This window comes from Sinocyclocheilus grahami, unplaced genomic scaffold, assembly GCF_001515645.1.
Source record: "Sinocyclocheilus grahami isolate Dianchi unplaced genomic scaffold, SAMN03320097.WGS_v1.1 scaffold419.1, whole genome shotgun sequence".
In the NCBI taxonomy this organism is placed as follows: domain Eukaryota; kingdom Metazoa; phylum Chordata; class Actinopteri; order Cypriniformes; family Cyprinidae; genus Sinocyclocheilus; species Sinocyclocheilus grahami.
Window position 1 is genome coordinate 1,466,643 of NW_015505598.1, and position 20,757 is coordinate 1,487,399.

The following is a 20,757-nucleotide window of genomic DNA, read 5'->3' on the forward strand; positions in this document are numbered from 1 at the left end:
TGCTGGTGTGCTGGACTGCTAGGGAGGAGCGTATCCCAGAGCCTCACACCTGAATGAAAGAGAGCTTAGAAACATAACTCACCTCTGGCGTGTTCTTCTTAAAGTCGCGGCTCTGGTCGATGAGTTTTTTCCTGGACTGCTCGCTGTCATCCTGCCGGCCGGCCAGCAGTGTGGCGGCGCCGTCCAGCTCTCTCTGAAAGACAACGAGTCACGGTTAGAGCAGATGAACTCACAACTCATAGATCTAGTTAGGCTAAATACATTACCACTGCTTACACTATCAAGAAAACAACAACCAACACAATTCTGCTTCGTATGTTTACATTAACAATGCAATTAATGTTCTGTTTATTACAACAAAGTATAAGCTTTTCCGTCCCCAAATTTAAGAAAATGTAATGCTTTTCTTATATAATTTAAGACTTTTTATAACCTGCAGGAACCCTGGGATCTTTGTGCTGATAAGTGATGCATACAATTTTGTCATATTTCATAATACTTGTATGGTTTTGTTTTTGTACTGTGGTTTATTCTGTAATATGTTTTTTTAGGAGGCACTGTCTCTCTTGCCTCTTCCTAAAAAAACCCCATCCCTGGCAGAATCAGATAAGAAAACACTGCTCTCACATGTCTGTCTTTATTTACAGACGCATAAACCACTGATCTATATAACTCTATTATGTATTAGAGGTACAAACCTGAAGTTAGAATTGACTTGACATACACACTGCAAAAAATGCATACTCTAAATTCATATTTGTTTTCATATTTTGCACACAGTTTGCAGGATATCTTAAAGGTCCCATATTTTACACCTTTCTGGAGTTTTATTTTAGGTTTTGATGTCCTTAAGAATATATATTTGCTGTATAAGACCAAAATATAACCAAAAACCATCTCAATATATTGTTACAGCTCCTCTCTCAGGAGCTCTGCTGAGAACGGGTCGATTTTGGCCTGTCTAATTAATATTCATGAGCCTCTCTTCTGATTGGCCTGTTGTGTTCTGAGTGACGCATGGCCAGGCCAACCACAGGTAACTAGGGTCAGCGACGTCACAGCGCTAGCTGGAGGCGGCCCATTCAAACCAGCGCAGGTTCGGCTAAGGAGCTTAAAATATCATCTTGTTGTGATGTTGGCTGCCAGAATCTGCAGAATCAGCCTCAAATTAGACATCTGATCGCATATCTGCTGCCACTGCCAGACACAAAACCGACGACAGCTGTGGTTAAACACGATAAAACCAGCAGACTGGACAGAAACGATCATGTTTGCAGCGCACACTTCTTATCAGAAACAGTCGTGTTTCGAAGGGGGTCCCCCGTTAAAAAGCACGTTCGGCTGGGGTAAAATAAACGGCCTTTTTTTGGGGGCGGGGTTCCCCTGGTAAAATATCACGTTATTGTGGTCGCTTCAACCCGCGGCGACAGTGTTAAAGGAGCCCACCCCGCGGGAAAACCGCGGACTTGGCAACACTGCAAACGATGCCGTTTCCTACCGGACTCTCATCCAGACGATTCAAAACTCACAACGTTTGTGCATTAAACAAAAAGTGCGATTAAAAATTACAGAGACATTGAATTGAAAATACACGAGGAAACACAATATGTATATTTATCTAAAAAAAAAAAAAAAGTAAATTACGGGCCGACCCGTTTTATGTTAATTTGTCATTGTAACTTGTGTCAACTTATTCTATTTCTAAAATATGGTAAAAAAAAAAAACATTCTATTTCCATGGTCAGCTGAACGAACACTACTATGGCAAAGGTTAGCTCATTAATATGAATTATTTCCGCACCTCAACCCTCCAGGCAGATTGGCCAGTAACGACCGCGCATGCTCATTAATATTCATGAGGTCAGCCGTCACCACAGTAGAACGCGGAAGTTCGCGGTCTCTGAAGTTAGCACACGTGTCGTTCACTTCCGCTGTCTTCCGCCTGGTCAAACAAACATGGACGAGAAGATTCATCTGGATCTGCAGGACTTCTCTGAGGAGCAGTTCATGGAGAGCTTCCTGAAAGAGATTCAGAGTGAAGAAGCCGTCTTCATCCTCGGGATATTCCTGGCTTTAGCGCTCGTGGTTCTCACTGTCGGTAAGCGTTAAGCAGCGTTATTGTCATATCAAAGCAAACATTCATACAAGACGTTATTAGAGGTAGCCAGCATAACTATTATTATTGTTTGCATCTTGACTGTGCACGTGTCTTGGACACATTAGATGTTTCACAAAAATATTTGAGGCATTTACAAGGGTTCAAATCCCAATAATAATGATAATAAAGTATGAACAAGCAGTCTTCTAACAGATGATCTGATCTCTCTATCACTGGGATTACATGAAGATGCAGAGCTTCAGACCAAAGCTTAGCTTCACTGGAGAAGACTCTTGAAATCACATACCTGCAGACTGCACAAGTGTAACGCTGCTTGAGCAAGGGCTGTGTTACAGCTAACACCAATACTGAAGAAGAATTAGAAAATTAACTTTTCATGCCATTGTTTATTGTAAATATTCTCCCTTTACAGCAGTCTCTTCCTGAAGTGCTTCACTTTTAGCGGTACTGTAATTGAGTGGCATCCCATAATAGCCACACTGTGAAACATTTTGTAACATTTCTTGTCTGACGGCACTTAAAAGGGTCATATGATGCGATTTCAGTTGTTCTTTCTCTCGCTCCGGCCGCACAGGGCATCATCACAGTATGGTGAGGGGCGTAACATTTCTGTCACACGCTTGAGGTATTCGGCCAATCACAACGCACTGGATAGCTGGCCAATCACAGCACACCTCGCTTTTCAGACCGATGAGCTTTGTACAAATCGACACGTTTCAGAAAGGCGGGGCATAGAGGAGAAACAATAATGTACAGTATGTGGACAATAATGTGTTTTTTGAACCTTAAACCGCATAAACACATTTCATTACACCAAATACACAAAATAATGTTCTTTTTAGCAGCATCATATGACCCCTTTAAGTCCTTTCATAGTAAAAAGTTCTTAATTTCTGAAGCGAAACACTGTTTTATATTACAGTGACCTGTTGATATGATGCATCCGCTTTTATGGTTGACACTTTCCTGACATCACACACACACACATGTTCTTTTTCTGAAATCTTAGTGTTCTTTGGGAATTTCTGGGGCTCCAGTAAAGCCAGGAACGCTGTGCTGCTGCTGGGACTCTGTGACTCCGGGAAAACTCTTCTGTTCACTCGAGTGAGTAAAGGAAAATATTACACAACACAAGCTTGCTTACTCTTGCGGCACACAGTCATTAGACTGGAAATGATCTGCAGTGTTTTCCCAGTTATTACTAGGGAAGTTTGTAAGGACTCAGACGTCCATCACAGAGAGCAGCGCCACATACAAGAGCAAAGATGACCGGGTAAGCTGTGTGCGTTAGATGTTATGAGGCACCTGAGTGGATTTTAAACATAAGATTTAATTGGCTAAATAACACACTGGATGTTTTTGATATTGCAGGGTGGCAGCTGGACTCTTATCGACGTTCCCGGTCATGAAAGTTTAAGAGTTCAGATTGTGGAGAAGCACAAGGCCGTGGCTCGGTGAGTTATGAAGATAAATATGAGCTTTTCTGACTGCGCATGAAGGCCTGTTCATGAGTATTAGTTGCGTGGAAGCTTTTGAATGGAAAGCATGGGTTCCCGGGACCCTGCTCACTGCGGGAACGGTCACATGATGACCGGCTGGCTTGTTGTAATCTGGGGAACAGTCCAGCTTTTTATCTGTGAACCGCTAAAGCAAACGAAGCAATCCGTCAGAGATGAGCTTTTCTCACATTAGTTGTACCACAGACACAGTTTCACTCTCTCGCTCTAGAAACAACGGAAAGCCCACAAATAATTAATGCGCAAATATAATACGTGTGTATACATGCAAGATGTGTATGCAGTGCTCTTTTATCTCATGCACTTAAAAACACAAAAAGTAATGCAAACAGCCAATTGCAAAAATTAAATTATTATAATAAACTTTTCTCACAATTTAAGTCAAATTCTGTCAAGACTGAGCCTGTGTTTTCTTTATAAATTCACCATGGAATAATTTTTTTTAAATGGAATGTTATAATGTTGATTATAAATTAATTATTTGTGCACATCTTTTTTTTTTTTATAATTCATGTGCCCTCATAATCAAAAGCATAATTTGTTTGGACATATATTAATAAATCAGAGGTAGCACTTTATTTTACTGCCCTGTTCCGCATGTTAAGATGTCCGCATCAAAATAAATGTACAAAAGTGATTTTATGTCCATTGAAAGCACATTAAATCTAAGTCAAATGTCTGGTTTTAAGGTTTCAAATAAGTTTTTGGAGAATAAAGTGTTAAAATTTGGTTGAAATAATGTTCCATTGTCTTTAAGCGTAACACAATATTTACGTAAAAATTCAAACAACATGCTTATTCTGATGTGTACATATCAAAATATATAAAAGAATAAGGGAGCATATTAAATTTGATTGAGTTTTAAATGAGTAAAAAATTCTTACTGACGGCACCTGAGTGGATTTTAAACATAAGATTTAATTGGCTAAATAACACACTGGATGTTTTTGATATTGCAGGGTGGCAGCTGGACTCTTATCGACGTTCCCGGTCATGAAAGTTTAAGAGTTCAGATTGTGGAGAAGCACAAGGCCGTGGCTCGGTGAGTTATGAAGATAAATATGAGCTTTTCTGACTGCGCATGAAGGCCTGTTCATGAGTATTAGTTGCGTGGAAGCTTTTGAATGGAAAGCATGGGTTCCCGGGACCCTGCTCACTGCGGGAACGGTCACATGATGACCGGCTGGCTTGTTGTAATCTGGGGAACAGTCCAGCTTTTTATCTGTGAACCGCTAAAGCAAACGAAGCAATCCGTCAGAGATGAGCTTTTCTCACATTAGTTGTACCACAGACACAGTTTCACTCTCTCGCTCTAGAAACAACGGAAAGCCCACAAATAATTAATGCGCAAATATAATACGTGTGTATACATGCAAGATGTGTATGCAGTGCTCTTTTATCTCATGCACTTAAAAACACAAAAAGTAATGCAAACAGCCAATTGCAAAAATTAAATTATTATAATAAACTTTTCTCACAATTTAAGTCAAATTCTGTCAAGACTGAGCCTGTGTTTTCTTTATAAATTCACCATGGAATAATTTTTTTTAAATGGAATGTTATAATGTTGATTATAAATTAATTATTTGTGCACATCTTTTTTTTTTTTATAATTCATGTGCCCTCATAATCAAAAGCATAATTTGTTTGGACATATATTAATAAATCAGAGGTAGCACTTTATTTTACTGCCCTGTTCCGCATGTTAAGATGTCCGCATCAAAATAAATGTACAAAAGTGATTTTATGTCCATTGAAAGCACATTAAATCTAAGTAAAATGTCTACTTTTAAGGTTTCAAATAAGTTTTTGGAGAATAAAGTGTTAAAATTTGGTTGAAATAATGTTCCATTGTCTTTAAGTGTAACACAATATTTACGTAAAAATTCAAACATCATGCTTATTCTGACGTGTACATATCAAAATATATAAAAGAATAAGGGAGCATATTAAATTTGATTGAGTTTTAAATGAGTAAAAAATTCTTACTGACAAATGGGCAAAACCTAGGATAGTGGCACATTTAAAAAATGTAAAATTACAACTAATTAGTATTTCAGGTGAAAGTAATTAGTCTTTTAATACGTCATAAATAGATTTTTGGTGTAAATATGCCTGACAAGATTGTTACACTGAATGATATTTTAGTGGGTGTCTTCTGTAAATCAGGGGAAAAGTTTATATTTATTTTTTTGGTCGGAAAAACAAAATTGCGATTAAATTAAACGGAAAACTTTTAAAAAAAAATTTGTGGAAAAGCAACAACAATTTAAAGCAGTATTACTTTTTATGCTTAAACCCTTTTCGGTCTTTGACTCGCATACAATGTAGTTATTATAGTAATAACTAGGTGCTAACCCTTAACCTAACCTTAACCCATGTGGTTATCTTCTCTTACCCAGTATTTTCGTGGATCATCTCAGATTCTGTATTCCTGATGATGCATCATACATTTGCTGTCTATTTAGTTCAAGCACCATTCCCACCTTTCAGTGTGAATAAACGTGCAATCGTTTATCAGTACGTCTAGCTGCTAGATGTTCAGACAGAGACCTCTTGGTTGAGTGACTGAAAGCTCTTTGCTGGATTGCAGAGCCGTTGTGTTTGTGGTGGACAGCAGCATCTTCCAGAAGGACGTCAGAGATGTGGCTGAGTTCCTCTACTCCATCCTCACAGACAACATAGTGGCAAAAAATGCCCCCACACTTGTGGTAGCCTGCAACAAACAAGGTTATTGTTGAATTTCACATTCTCAATTACAATCCATGGTGCTCTTGATGTGAGAATTGGCCAATGCCTCAAAGAGAAAATACAGAACATCATTTGCTCTGAATTTGAGTCATAAAGATTTAGTGCAGTGCAGGTTTTTTTTCACCAGACTGAACACTGTGCACCACTAATGATTGTTTTATAAAAATGTTATTTTGCAAAAATGTGACTAGAGGGATTTCATGTGTATGGAGTACATGTTTGTTTTCTTTCTTTTACTGTAGATATCTCCATGGCAAAATCAGCTAAATTAATTCAGCAGCAGTTGGAGAAGGAGATGTGAGTATTCACTCATTTCCGTCTCGGGGTTAAAGTGCCCTTATTATGCTCATTTACAAGTTCATAATATTATTTTGGGGGTCTGCTAGAATGCATTTACATGAGTAAAAGTATTTGTCTAATACTGTACATTGCACCAATCAAAGCAGACTGGGCTTTTCAGAAGTACAGGTTTTAAAGAGACGGGAGCTAAACAGAGCATTTCAGAAACGCTCCTGTCTCTTTAAAGCCTGTATTTCTGCTTGGGGATTCAGCTATGAACAGTATTACATCTATAATGGTAACTATGAAATAGTTTTTTTTATGTGCTCGAAATCGCTTGCCCAACTATTCTTTAAGGGCGTGCATTATGCAAATGTGTAACGCTAAGTCATGAAATAATGGCAGGACTAGAAACGAGACGTTTCCGGTGTTTTCTGTTGCAGAGATGAACTACCATTGCTGTGGGCTTTGTAAATGTGCAGGTGGTTTACATGCAAGGTGCTTCTCTGTGAAACATCTAGTAGCATTGGTGTCATCAGTGTTGGGGGTAACGCATTACAAAAACGATTCAGTATTCCTCAAAATGAATAAAATTGTCTTTGCTAGAGGCAAGTGTGAGTGTAAATTATATTAAGATGGCTTATGACTGCTTGTTTTCATGGTACTTTTCCAATGTTTTGTGGCTAAAAAGTTCAAATGTTTAAGCTGTAAACTTAACTAGTAAAGTAACGTTACTTTTACAAATAAGTTACTTTTTTCCCATTTATAGGTTGACCGCTGTCCTGTCCCCATGCTGAGAGAAATCGGGAGTGAGATGTAACTGTAGTTCTAGAATAAATGTGAACGTGCGTTAATTTCTCACTTGCAAAAAAAATAAAAATAAATATTCCATCTTCCTCAAAATGAATAAAAGCCATGAAATGCAACTCAGAATATTTAATCCCATTCTATTAACCAGTGTCTTTGCTGCTGACCTTTGATGATCCAATTCAACCGTACTAAGCAAAAATGACTCTAGATAAACATTTGTGCTGCTTTAGGTGCTTTTATTGCTGAAGTGTGCTGAACTTTCTTCTGCGTTCTACTGTACAGACGTTAATTTACTTGTCCTTCAGCCTGAGGCTTATTCATTTCACTTTTACGTTTGCCAAAAATATTACTTGTTTGTTTTTAAAATAAAAAAGCAAGCCCTGTCCAGATTAAAAAAGTAACTCAAAATGAATGTAGCGCACTCTCCATAAAAAGTAACAAAGTAACATAATTAGTTACTTTTTTAGGGAGTAATGCAGTATTGTAATGCATTACATTTAAAAGTAACTTTCCGCAACACTGGGTGTCGCATGTTTTGCGGTTACTTGTAACAGATTGATTGTAGGTTTGTGTCTTCTCCACAGGAATACTCTGAGATTGACGCGTTCTGCGGCCCTCTCCTCTCAGGACGGGGCTGTCGGGGGCTCTGTGTATCTGGGTAAGAAAGGCAAAGATTTCGAGTTTTCTCAGCTGCCCAATCGGGTGGAGTTCATTGAGTGCAGCGCACGAGGAAGCAAAGACGACGGAGGTGCTGATATCGACGCTATAGAGAAGTGCCTGGCTAAGCTCTGAAGAGCTAGAATTAAGCTCATTCATAAACTTGTAATTTAGAGCAGTTTTTGTGATCTCTGGATTTTTGTTTCTTCAGTATTGTTGTACCAATCCAAGAGTATACAGCATGTCCTACAGATACAGCACATTGTGTGTTCAACCAGAATCAAAGTATATTGGATGAATGAAAACATTGACACTTCTATTTGCCTTCGTGTTTTCACTTCAGGGCTCTTTTTGAATTAAAACTGGAGCCAACATTTGACTTCTGTTCAACTGTGTTGTATTTTGTTTTGCTAGAGGCAAGTGTGAGTGTAAATTATATTAAAGATGGCTTATGACTGCTTGTTTTCATGGTGCCTTTCCAAAGTTTTGTGGCTAAAAAGTGCAAATGTTTAAGCTGTACTTTGTACTGTATTTTACTGGAGCGTTCCAGGTTCAAAACTAGCTGAGCGCTGTGTGGCATGAGGCTGGTTTAAAGTCATTTGATAAGTAAAACAACTCCGTGTCTGTAAAGTGCATACGATATGGAGGTAATAAGACTCAAAGCAATAATGTCAGCACTGACAGATGGTGAAATGGCATTTTAGACCACTAGGACAAGTCCAGGTTCCTGAGTATATTCCTTAAATGAGGTTAAGCATCTTCCTAGGAGACAAGTTTACTCAGAGTAGATGGATAACCACAATGTTTGGTTCCAATAACTAAGGTACTTTCAGGTTAAGTAGCCATTACAAATGATTCTCTGAACCAGAGGTATTTTCTGTATGCATACCCTACTGATGATCAAATGAAAAAAAGATATAGTTATATAGGGCCTGGTTTATAAAATCTACCATCCTACATTTGATCTAAAGTCATGCTCAAATGTGCATATGTGATTCAGAGAAATGAATATAAGCACACCTTCGCAAATGAGCTTGAAATTGTGCACAGCTGAATGGTTTCAGATCTCTGCCTTGAAGAGCAAGAACGGCTTAGATTTCCAAACACCTGCAGTATACTCCTGAAAGAAAAGTGTGCACATCTGCTCAGAACCTGATGTGGTGCTAAGCACTTTTCCATTACAAAGACGGCTTTTACAAATATAAACTCTGGCTTGGATTTTAGCATATGCACACCCAAGATCAAATCTGTGCATATGCATGATTTATAAATGAGGTCCATATTTCTTAATTATAAAGCATTATTATAACACAAATTTACCTCACAGGCCATAAAACTGAAATGTTCTCTTTTTTTATTGCTTATGAAAATGTACCGTTGTTCTACAGTATCCATACTTCCGGATCATCTGGGCATAATGCATCTGCCATGTTATCATTGTCAGGTGACCTAAAACTGAGTCTTAATCAATTGTGCTTTCCCGCCATTTACAAATTCTCTCTCATGGGATAGTACAGTATCTCTTGGATGCATCTGACAGAAACTCTGCAAAAGTAGTTTTACAAACAGGTTGACATGCCTACTCATCTGCACTGTTCAGTTCACGTCAAGCTAATCTACCATCCTACATTTGATCTAAAGTCATGCTCAAATGTGCATATGTGATTCAGAGAAATGAATATAAGCACACCTTCGCAAATGAGCTTGAAATTGTGCACAGCTGAATGGTTTCAGATCTCTGCCTTGAAGAGCAAGAACGGCTTAGATTTCCAAACACCTGCAGTATACTCCTGAAAGAAAAGTGTGCACATCTGCTCAGAACCTGATGTGGTGCTAAGCACTTTTCCATTACAAAGACGGCTTTTACAAATATAAACTCTGGCTTGGATTTTAGCATATGCACACTCAAGATCAAATCTGCATATGCATGATTTATAAATGAGGTCCATATTTCTTAATTATAAAGCATTATTATAACACAAATTTACCTCACAGGCCATAAAACTGAAATGTTCTCTTTTTTTATTGCTTATGAAAATGTACCGTTGTTCTACAGTATCCATACTTCCGGATCATCTGGGCATAATGCATCTGCCATGTTATCATTGTCAGGTGACCTAAAACTGAGTCTTAATCAATTGTGCTTTCCCGCCATTTACAAATTCTCTCTCATGGGATAGTACAGTATCTCTTGGATGCATCTGACAGAAACTCTGCAAAAGTAGTTTTACAAACAGGTTGACATGCCTACTCATCTGCACTGTTCAGTTCACGTCAAGCTAAATTTGGTCAAACAAGCAGGGAAAAAAATGCATTTGGTCACCCTGAAAATCGCCAGAGGTGGAGAGTAACGAAGTGCTTTTACTTGAGTATCGTACTTGAGTATTATTTTTTCCTGGAAACTTATGACTAACTTCACTACACTAAAAAATGCTGGGTTGTTTCAACCCAACTTTGGGTCAAATATGGACTAACCCAACTTTTGGGTTAAAAATGTAATGTAAAAATTTAACCCAATGGTTGGGTTAGTCCATATTTGACCCAAAGTTGGGTTGAAACCACCCAGCATTTTTTAGAGTGTACATTTGAAAGACAAATATCATACTTTTCACTCCACTACATTTCTATCAAGGTCCTCGAAGTAGAAAGTCGTTACTCTGTAGCAGCTTTGAAAGTCAGTGGGTGATTTTTTTTCTTCAGACAGCCTATCAGTAATCAGCCTTGTAGTGATTTCCCGCTAGTTTGTATTATGTAGAGGCGTTAAATAAACCGGGGTTTTTTTACATTCTAAAAGCTTTTAATTCCAAAGTTACTACAAGCTAGTCAGTAAGTCTAATATATTGTAAGTTGCTTCAGAGGCATTGCAAATATTACATACAATAATAATAAAACAGTGCATTGACAAGTACTTTTGGTACTTTTAGATGCAAGTACTTCTGTACTTTTACTTAAGTAAAAATCTGTCTTCACAATGGAATAATATTTGGCCTGTACTTAGATCTGTACTTTCACTCAAGTCAGAGTTGTGTACTTGGTCCACCTCTGAAAATCAGACCAAAAGATGAGCAATAAATGACTGAGAAAGGCATAATCTAAGCTGTAGATCTTGCATTAAGTTTACATCATTTTAATATGATTTCCCAAACATTATAGCGCATCCAGCGAATACACAGATGGACTGGAACTTTGGTCTGTCACCAGCAGACTCGGCTTTCCCTTTAACACAGCTGGACAAACCCAGTTCACCTTCTCCCCGTGATTAAAAGACAGTTTTGGCACGGTTTTTCCATGCGTCTCTGAACAAGAGGAAGCACCGCCAGCTTCTGCTTCCTCGCCACTCATCTGTTGTTTCTGGTTTTGAACTTGAGAGACTGCCTTCGCTCTGGCTTTAGGTTTCTTTTTGCGGTTCTTACGCTTCCTCTCATTGGCCACCAGAGCATCTTCACCGAGGTCCCAGAGAGCCACAAGCCCGTCGTTTCCTCCGGTGGCCAGCCAGTACGGATGGGACAGAAAGCTGATGAAGTGAGCCTGCGATGCTCCCTGAGAATGAGCCTTGAACATCCCTCGTTCCCTGAGCCTGGAGTCTTCAGACACCCGCAGGAGGTGGATGCAGCCATCCTCAGCAGCACAGGCAAACACGTTACCGCAGGACGCGGCATCAATGCAGTGTGCGAGAGGAGGGTTGAACATCTGCCCCGCTCTCTGCGGATGAGCATCTTCTTGCAGACTGAAGGTCCAGAGCGGACGCACCTTCGGCAGGTTCCACAGCATTGCCTGCGAGATGGGAAACACAAACCAAACAAACCATTTCATTCAGCATCACCATCTTGATTTTTCAAGGTCGGTTCCGATTGCAGATGTTTTTACAACAAATGGTTGATGGCTGACTTTTTTTTTTTATATTTAATTTTTGAAGCAAAACGTGGGAAAGAATGAAAGCATGAAGAAAATATGAGTGCATTTAAAATTGGAGGCAAGCACTGCATTTTAATCATGACCCAAACAAAGATGCTACATACATAGGCTACATGAAGCATGTGCAGGTTCTGATTTAAATAAGATCATATGTGAGCCTGGAGCACAAAAGCAGTGTTAAGTCGCTGGGGGATATTTGTAGCAATAGCCAACAATATATTGTATGGGTCAAAATTATACATTTTTCTTTTATGTCAAAAATCATTAGGATATTAAGTAAAGATCTTGTTCCATGAAGATATTTTGTAAATCTCCTACCGTAAATATATCAAAACTTAATGTTTGATTAGTAATATGCATTGCTAAGAACTTCATTTGGACAACTTTAAAGATGATTTTCTCAATATTTAGATTTTTTTGCACCCTCAGATTCCAGATTTTCTAATAGTTGCATCTCAGCCAAATATTGTCCGATCCTAACAAACCTTACATCAATGGAAAGATGATCTATTCATGTATAAATCTCAATTTAAAGAAATGGACCCTTATGACTGGTTTTGTGGTCCAGGGTCACATATAATCAGATTTAGCTTTGTTAAAACAGCAGACTGTCAGAATGAGAATGCAAATTCACTCTCTGACGGCAGGTGGTGCTTTCCTTGGTCCCAGGGTCATTCTGCGTCAACTCAACCAACTCAAGATCCCCAGCTCAAATGTTACTTTTTCTGGTAAAAGACATACATAAATGAAGAAGAAAGCCAAAGTATTAAATATCATAGAAGAAGATTTAGCTACTGAGTAATCCACTATTTTGTAGAGGGGCTCAAAATGACAATTTTCACCTGAGATTCAGAGCCAAACTCAGGGGGATAAAATGACTTTAGAAAGATAGCAGCCGTTCTATTAATAAAATATGCTGACTTTAGCAAACTTTGTTGCAATATATGCCAATACCGTCTATTCAAAAATGGGGAAAAAGCACCTTTCGAGGTTTTTTCTCCAAAGTTTGCATGCCTGTAACTCAACAAGTACTAAATATATCTTGATGATCTTTTAGATTTTGGTTCTTAAGAAACTTTCTTTTTTAATCTTCATTAAAAAGGCACCTATGAGGGCCTTGAAAAAAATGATGGTCACACTTTATTTTAAGATCCAATTCTCGCCATTAACTACGACTAGGGCTACACAATTAATCAAATTTCTAATCGCGATTACAATTACGGATGCCACGATTACATAATCGTTCAAAGCAGCAATTAATCGTTCAAAGTCCACTTATGTTATTCTGCATGCTTAAGATGCGTTTTTTTCTTTCTACATGTTATCTTAAGGGTTTTTCCATTGATTTAGTTTTAGTATAACATTATAATACCATGCATATTTTTACCTTTTTATTTAAAGAGAAACCAATCCGATGTATAGTTGACATTTGAGGCTTAATACTATAGAAAAGCAATAAAGGTTTTTCAGTTAGAGTGTTTTCAGTTTATTTTCATATAAAAATATGGCATGCAGTTGCTTCAAACAAAGGTGTAAACATCATTAATTTAATCGTAATTAATAAATCGCAATTACAATTTCAAAGGAATAATCGACAATTATGATTTGTGTCAATCGTGCAGCCCTAACTACGACTTTTGCCTCAATAACCATCTAATTTGCTGCTTAATAATAGTAAGGTAGCCTAGTTGTTAAGTTTAGGTTGGATAGATTAGGGATGTAGAATATGGTCATGCAGAATGTGCTTTATAAATACTAATAAACAGCCAATATGTTAATAATAAGCATTGCTAACAAGCAATTAATAGTGAGAATTGGTCCTCTATACTAAAGTGACAAACCTAAAAAAAGGACAAACCATACTGTGGTAAATTTGGACAGAAAACATGTTACACTTTTCAATTCTGCTACCATGATCAAACATGAAATTACCTCTACACAAAATAATGATCTTTAAAAAAGCATCATATGATCCCTTTAATCATAAACTCTACCTGTTGCTTTATTATTCACTACTTTGAGCATACAACAGAGGGCGCAATTTCCATCTTCTGTGCAACAGTTACACGTTTGAGACACAATTTGAGAGTGCTGTATCAATTTCACCAGGCTGTACTTTTATGTGAAGTATGAAAACAACATATGAGTAGCTGACTAGAGGCATACGAGTCATGCAAATCTATAAAAGCACCTCAGCAAGGCAAATTAATTCCATCACATTTCAATGGCGCCGAAAAAAGCGTGGAATACAGCCATACAAAAGTGTTTTGCATTAGACGTAAGTAACGCACCTGCTCTTTCTGAGTCCATCATTTGTGCTGTGCAGTGGGGTAATGTGAATAATGGCAGCAAAAAATTCACCACAATTCTTAGCGAATAATCAGAATAATGGTATTTTCATGTGAACGGGAGTGAAAAGTTTTGATCTTGACATGTAAACATCATAATGCAATTAAGATGTTTCTAGGGCAAGACTACAAATGAGAAGGCATAGGGCTTTTTCCGTGATTGCCCCTAAATTGTGGAATAGTCTTCCACTGTATATCAAACTGCTAAAACAGTGTCGCAAGTTGTTTAAAATCATGCTCTAGAAATAAATTGACACTGACATCAAATGAAATATCACCAGTATATTAATTTATATAACCTTGCATTAGCAGTATATTAATTTGCATGTTAACTAGGAGAGGTTGATATATTCAAAACCTTCAAAAGGGTGGCCTGAAGGGCTGCTGTGACATGAAGCTGCTGTGCTACCCAGAAGGCTACAGCTCCAACGCTTCTGGCAAGAAACTAAAGGGATGATTTTTTTGACATGTCCCACCCTGACTTTAAAGGTGATGTATCATGCTATAATCGGGTCCCCGGTGCATCTACCAACCCAGAAAACGTGAAAAAGAACAACCCAGTAACTGGTTAGCCTTGCTCTGCAAGCTTGAGAGAAAACGAGCCAGAAAAACTCATTTGTTTTTAACATAAACCTGTGTGTACTTGACAGTTTAAGCGCAATAAGACATGAAAGAGAACTTTTAGTTTTCGTTTAGTGCTAAGTATTACCGCTTTCTGTGCGTGTGCTTCGGATGTGTGCGCTCAAGAAACCGTATATCAGAAGTTTAAACTTATATGGTTTAAAATGATTTGATTTCAGTGCGATAGACATTATAATCAAAACCAAACAGATGTTTTTTAGCAAAAGTACGTGAGCAACGAGCTGTAAAGGCACAGTCCACAGACACATTCTGGGGACACCTGAGACTTGTATTACATCTTGTAAAAAGGGGCATATTAGGTTTACTTTAAGAAAAGGATGATTTCTTTGACATGTTCCACTCTGACTTTAACACATCGAAGAAAACTGCATTTCTCAAGACACTTCACAGGAACTGTAACGCACAGCTGCTACTTTTTGTATTTCGAACGATAAGTCTGTGTTACTTTGTGCAAACGTGCCATGCCGTTCCATCAATCCCCATCTCTGTATCTCACCTGCATGTCGAGTCCTGCAGACACTAAACTCTGAGGCCGGTGAGGTCGGAAGGTCACAGACGAGCAGATGTTGTCATGTTTCCGCAGCGTCCTGATGACTTTCTCCAGCTGTAGGTCAACGACTCTCACGGCTCCGGAATCATCCGCCGCAGCGAGCAGAGCACCGCTCTCGTTCACAGACAGCCAGTTTATCTCCTCCTCACCCACGTCTGCCAGCTGTGTCACAGCCGTCTTCAGGTTCCTGGTGTCTAGTACACTAACCGTGCGTGCATGAGAGGCGTACAGCATGCAGGGGGTCGACGGTGAGAATGCGACGCACGTGACATCCTCATCAGCGCTCAGGTGCAGTTTAGAGACCGGCGATCCGTCGTGACTCCACAGGGTCAGTTCACCTCCTTCTGCTCCAGTCGCCACCATATGCTCGGATTCAGAGGAGACTCCGGCACAAAGCACAGGTGTGGCGTGACCGCCAGTCCATGTGTGTGACATCCTGGTGACACACAAACACAGAGTCAACTCCAGTGTTGAGGGTAACACACGTTACGTAATCAGATTACTTTTTTCAAGTAACGCATTACTTTTTAATTTAGAAGGAAATATCAGAGTTACATTTTCAAATAAGTAACAGCAGTTACTTTGTTTCCGTGTGTTGAGTGACAGCTCTGGTGTTGCCACGGTGACAGAAATCAGGAGTAAGAGCAGAGCGTTGTGTGTGAACATGATCTTACTGTAGCTCTAGACTAAATATCAACAGTTTGTGATCAGTAAGACGTGTAATGTTTTTAAAGAAGTCTCTTCTGCTCATCAAGGATGCATTTATTTGATCAAAAATACAGAAAAAAACAGTAATCTTGTAAAATGTTATTACAATATAAAATAATGGTTTCTATTTGAATATCCTTCAAAATATAATTTATTTCTGTGATGCGCAGCTGAATTTCCATCATCATTACTCCAGTATAAAGTGTCGCATGATCTTCAGAAATCATTCTGATATGCTGATTTATTATTAGAGTTATCAACAGCTGTGCTGCACAATATTTTATTGGAAACTGTGATACTTTTTCAGGATTCTTTGATGAATAAAAAGTTAAAAAGAACAGAATTTATTCAAAATATAAATCTTTTCTAACAATATAAATCTTTGCTATCACTTCTTATCAATTTAACACATCCTCGCTGAATAAAAGTTAATTGCTTTAAAAAAAAAAAAAGAATAAAAATGTACCGACCCCAAACTTTTGAACAGTAGTGTTTATTGTTAGAAAAGATTTCTATTTTAAATAAATGCTCTTCTTTAAAACATTTTATACATGAGTAAATACACTTTTGACTGGTAGTGTATTTACTCATCTCACCTGCAAAAAAACATCAGTATTCCCCAAAATGAATAAAAACAGTGAAATGCAAACTCAGAATATTGTACAAACCTGCAATAATTAAATATGTTAAATAAGACAAATATAATTTATGTATTTGATTCCATTTTATTGACCAATGTCTTTGCTACTGAGCTTCGATGATCCAATTCAACCGTACTAATGAGCAAAAATTTCCTTTGTGTTTCATTTTAGTTATTGCTGAATAGTGTTGAACTTTCTTCTCCTGCGTCTTATTCTTCATGAGGTTTGTTTGAGCTGCACCCTCTACTGTACAGACCAGAATTTACATTTCCTTACAATTCACTTTTGGTGTGAAAGGGCTTTTACATTTGTAAAAGAAAAACTTTTTGATATTATAAACAAACAAGCAAGCCCTGCCCAGATTTAAAAGGTAACTCAAAAGTAGCATTACTTTCCGTAAAAACGAACTAATGTAATTAGTTACTTTTTAGGGAGTAGCCTAATGCAATATGCATATATTTATATATCATAAAATATATGATTTTCTAATGGGAAGTCCATGGCAACAAACTGTTCCTGGAATATATATAACATTAAAAGACTCACATTTAAACTTAAATTGCCTATAGTGGTGTTCGGAGTCAATGTTGTAATCTGAATGATACTCAAAATTGGCACTGAATGATATGGGACGACCCTTTTGGGAATCAACGGTGACATGACGCTCATGAACGTTAATATGACTGACTGACGGGGGACTCAACAAAAAGGGGCATGCAAGCCAATCGTGTAAAACGGCTGATGGCCATAAACAGATGAAATGATGTGAGAATGGTTTCTGAAGCACGTAATCAACTTATTTAGTTTACCCTTGTTGCCTTTTTCTAGCTGATAAAATAGGGAGGGTGATCTGCTTTGTAGTCATGCTTAAAAAGCATCTCTTAAGTCTCTTGGGCTCTATTTCCAGTTGGTATTAATATATAGTTCAGTCATGAAACTCTAGATGGCGCAGGCTGACGGGGTGTTAATGTAACTGATGATGTTCAGAGAGTTAAGCGACTTGGCACAAGCTGATTGGTTCATGCAGCATATGCAGCCAATGAGCTTACTGTCTTGCATTTATAGCTGGCTAGCATTCACTTGAGATTCCTGCAGCGCATAGTTCTCTGAAACCCTCCACCTTCCCCAGCTCCACCTGTATAGATCTGCTACGGGGTTATTTTATATGCTATTTGTGCAGCAGCAGCATGTCTTAAATACTCATTAGGGCTACACGATATATTGAAATATCGCAAATGTAAATATCGCAATATGCATATCGCAAGGGCGTACGATATCTGAATAATTTTAATAATAGGCTTCTTAAATCAATCAAAACGTTGCAAAAGGTCAAAGTTTTAGTTCGACGCATATAGCAGAGAATTGCTTGACGTTAAAAAGAGTGCAATAAGTTGCAGAAAACAACTCTTTGCCGTCTCGTCTTGCTGTCGGACTCACAATAAAACGCGTTTCAGACAGCGCGCGAACACCGAGTTGATTCGTCTTTCGCATCTCCTCCTCATGTTTGAACAGACACATACACACAGCATTATGTCAATAGTACCCGTCTCGACGATCATTCTCATAAACGCAGTCGGTTATGTTTTAAATGAATGTAAACAATCTTCAGTTCTGCCGCACACCTGCAAAGCGCGCGCACACAGAGAGACGCGTTTCAGACCGAGTTAATTCGTCTTTCGCATCTCGTCATGTTTGAACAAACACATACACACAGAATTATGTCAATAGCACCCGTCTTGACGATCGTTCTCGTAAACGCAGTCAGTTATGTTTTAAATGAATGTAAACCGCTGAGAAAGAAATCGGATGTGTATCATTATACTGGATCCGTGCAGTCGGATTTAAAGGGACAGCAGCCTATAAATACCTGCTGCTGATTATGTCACTAATGTTAACCAAACAACAAAACGGCTATAACAAAGATGAATCTAAATTTAATTCATACAGTGAACACTATGCAGTGTTATTTTACACTTAATTATTAAATTTCTGTATCTGAATACTACTGTTCATTTTATCTATGCTTGTAAATTGTGTATTTCTTTTTTTTCACTGATTGTTCACTTGCCTTTAATCATGTTTGAACTTTCTCAGACTATAGTTTCTGACATCCATCACCATGCTGAAATGTTCCGAGAGTTGTCATGACTGAACTGTGTTTTTGGAGATTTCGGTCAGCCGAGATGCATAAGCCTCGTTCCGACTCTCGGTTCAAATCAGATGTGTGTGCATATATATATATATAGTTGGAGCACGAGGGGGGCTTTTACAAATCCATTTCAAGGTCCATTTTTGAAATTCTAATCAAATTACAGTTCTGGAAATCCCGTTCGAGTCAGGCTGCTCTAATTAGATTTCACAGATATGTCACTATGCCATGCAGAACGTAAATATGCTGGAATGTTTAAACTTAAACTTAAAGATATAAGGGGTCATCATTTACTCCACATAATGTCATTCCAAACCTGTACGCATTGCCTTGTTCTGAGTGGAATGTGATAGAAATCTCAAAACAACACAAGTCTTCTAACAAAACTGGGTCGGTTACCAAAATATAAAAAACTTGAGGGTGACAGAGTTTATTTTGGGGTGAACTATCCCTTTAACAGATCAGACTAGAGGAAGACTTCTGGTGGGACACTGTTTGCACAATGACATTAAAGATTTATTTTCTTTTATGAAAATATTTTTGCAAACACAGACAGAATCGTATAAAGCTTAACAGTTAATGTAGATTAGTGATGCAGCAATGCAGCCATTACACCAGGCAACGCATTACTCAGTGCCAACACATCTACTTCATCTTTATGACTCTTTTGCACATTTTAGATTAATAATAAAGTCATGAAACATGTGAAATAGCACCAGTGGAAATACAAGACTTCTGCATTGACTTTATCTTTGTGTTATGTGGCACTGTATGAGAACAGTAGCCAGTGCTATCGTCGAAACCGCGTATTCTGGGAATGTTTTGGGGTTACTGAGCGAGTTTGGGAGTAAACAGCTGCTGGAGTATTCTGAGTGAAGCTGGGAGAACACTGTACACAGCTGCTGGAGTATTCTGAGTGAAGCTGAGAGAACACTGTACACAGCTGCTGGAGTATTCTGAGTGAAGCTGAGAGAACACTGTACACAGCTGCTGGAGTATTCTGAGTGAAGCTGAGAGAACACTGTACACAGCTGCTGGAGTATTCTGAGTGAAGCTGGGAGAACACTGTAAAACACAGACACGTGACCGTCAGTCGTCTCTTCGGTGAGCATGCTGACCCTAACCTGGATACCGAGTGAAATGCGTTGTGCATTTATATTCTCGTTAGCGATCATTAGAATCTCTTTTATTGTGCTCCACACGAACAACGATTAGTAAACTCCACAAACCTGTTGTTATGAGCTGCAGCCACTCGTGTCGCCTGCTGATGACGTGCGTGTCACGTGTCGCCTGCTGATGACGAACATTTTCATGTTGTTGTTTATTTTTAATATATTTTATTATTGTGATATAATTGTAAATAGTACGTTTATAAATAAAAAATTAGAAATTATTAAAATATTAAATAAACAACTTTCAGGCACACGGTGTTCGTCTGAGTTTGTGACTTTGATCAGCTGGGTAACTAGTCCTTAAGACCTCTAACAGGAATAAAGGGAGTCTGGTTGGTAATAAGTGAAGCTGGTAGTGCTGTTTGTGGAGTTGTTTAATCCTCCTCTGCTGAGATCTTCAGAGATTTAATGTCTTTTATCTTCAGCTGATTTCATCTAAGGCTGTGAGTAGTTCTCGAGTTTCTGTTTCTCTGTTCTTCAGTGATTTTGCTTGTTAACA

At 38.3% G+C, this 20,757-nt stretch overlaps 3 protein-coding genes across 4 annotated transcripts in view; 1 reads left to right on the top strand and 2 right to left on the bottom strand.

The window, feature by feature from the left end:
- cux1b (cut-like homeobox 1b) overlaps window positions 1-494 on the bottom strand; it is a 30,815-nt gene extending 30,321 nt beyond the window's left edge. The window contains exons 1-2 of the mRNA XM_016232779.1: window positions 477-494; window positions 83-193 (exon numbers count right to left, since the gene is read on the bottom strand). Coding sequence (XP_016088265.1) covers window positions 83-193; window positions 477-494 — 129 coding nt within the window. The remainder of the gene's footprint in view (window positions 1-82; window positions 194-476) is intronic.
- A 1,391-nt stretch (window positions 495-1,885) lies between these two features.
- Window positions 1,886-8,616, top strand: srprb (SRP receptor subunit beta). The gene is made up of 7 exons (XM_016232857.1): window positions 1,886-2,098; window positions 3,129-3,223; window positions 3,315-3,392; window positions 3,491-3,573; window positions 6,230-6,366; window positions 6,630-6,684; window positions 8,061-8,616. The coding sequence occupies exons 1-7, from the start codon at window positions 1,957-1,959 to the stop codon at window positions 8,266-8,268; spliced, it is 798 nt and encodes a 265-aa protein (XP_016088343.1). The 5' UTR covers window positions 1,886-1,956; the 3' UTR covers window positions 8,269-8,616.
- A 2,483-nt stretch (window positions 8,617-11,099) lies between these two features.
- wdr53 (WD repeat domain 53) lies at window positions 11,100-20,388 on the bottom strand. 2 transcript variants are annotated; one of them, XM_016232796.1, is made up of 3 exons: window positions 20,316-20,388; window positions 15,535-16,024; window positions 11,100-11,907 (listed from the first exon to the last, which is right to left on the bottom strand). In XM_016232796.1, the coding sequence occupies exons 2-3, from the start codon at window positions 16,021-16,023 to the stop codon at window positions 11,281-11,283; spliced, it is 1,116 nt and encodes a 371-aa protein (XP_016088282.1). In that variant the 5' UTR covers window position 16,024; window positions 20,316-20,388; the 3' UTR covers window positions 11,100-11,280. The 2 variants fall into 2 exon arrangements, with proteins under 2 accessions (XP_016088282.1, XP_016088283.1); XM_016232797.1 differs by having other exon boundaries at window positions 15,535-16,027; window positions 20,322-20,374.
- Window positions 20,389-20,757: the final 369 nt, after the last annotated feature.

Bases quoted from the DNA above. Each gene is read 5' to 3' on its own strand.
- srprb (XM_016232857.1), top strand. From the start codon at position 1,957: ATGGACGAGAAGATTCATCTGGATCTGCAGGACTTCTCTGAGGAGCAG. The intron at 3,393-3,490 runs GTAAGCTGTGTG...TTGATATTGCAG, and splicing joins ACAAGAGCAAAGATGACCGG to GGTGGCAGCTGGACTCTTAT. The intron at 3,574-6,229 runs GTGAGTTATGAA...GCTGGATTGCAG, and splicing joins AAGCACAAGGCCGTGGCTCG to AGCCGTTGTGTTTGTGGTGG.
- wdr53 (XM_016232796.1), bottom strand. From the start codon at position 16,023: ATGTCACACACATGGACTGGCGGTCACGCCACACCTGTGCTTTGTGCC. The intron at 11,908-15,534 runs GTGAGATACAGA...CCCATCTCGCAG, and splicing joins CTGCAGGACTCGACATGCAG to GCAATGCTGTGGAACCTGCC.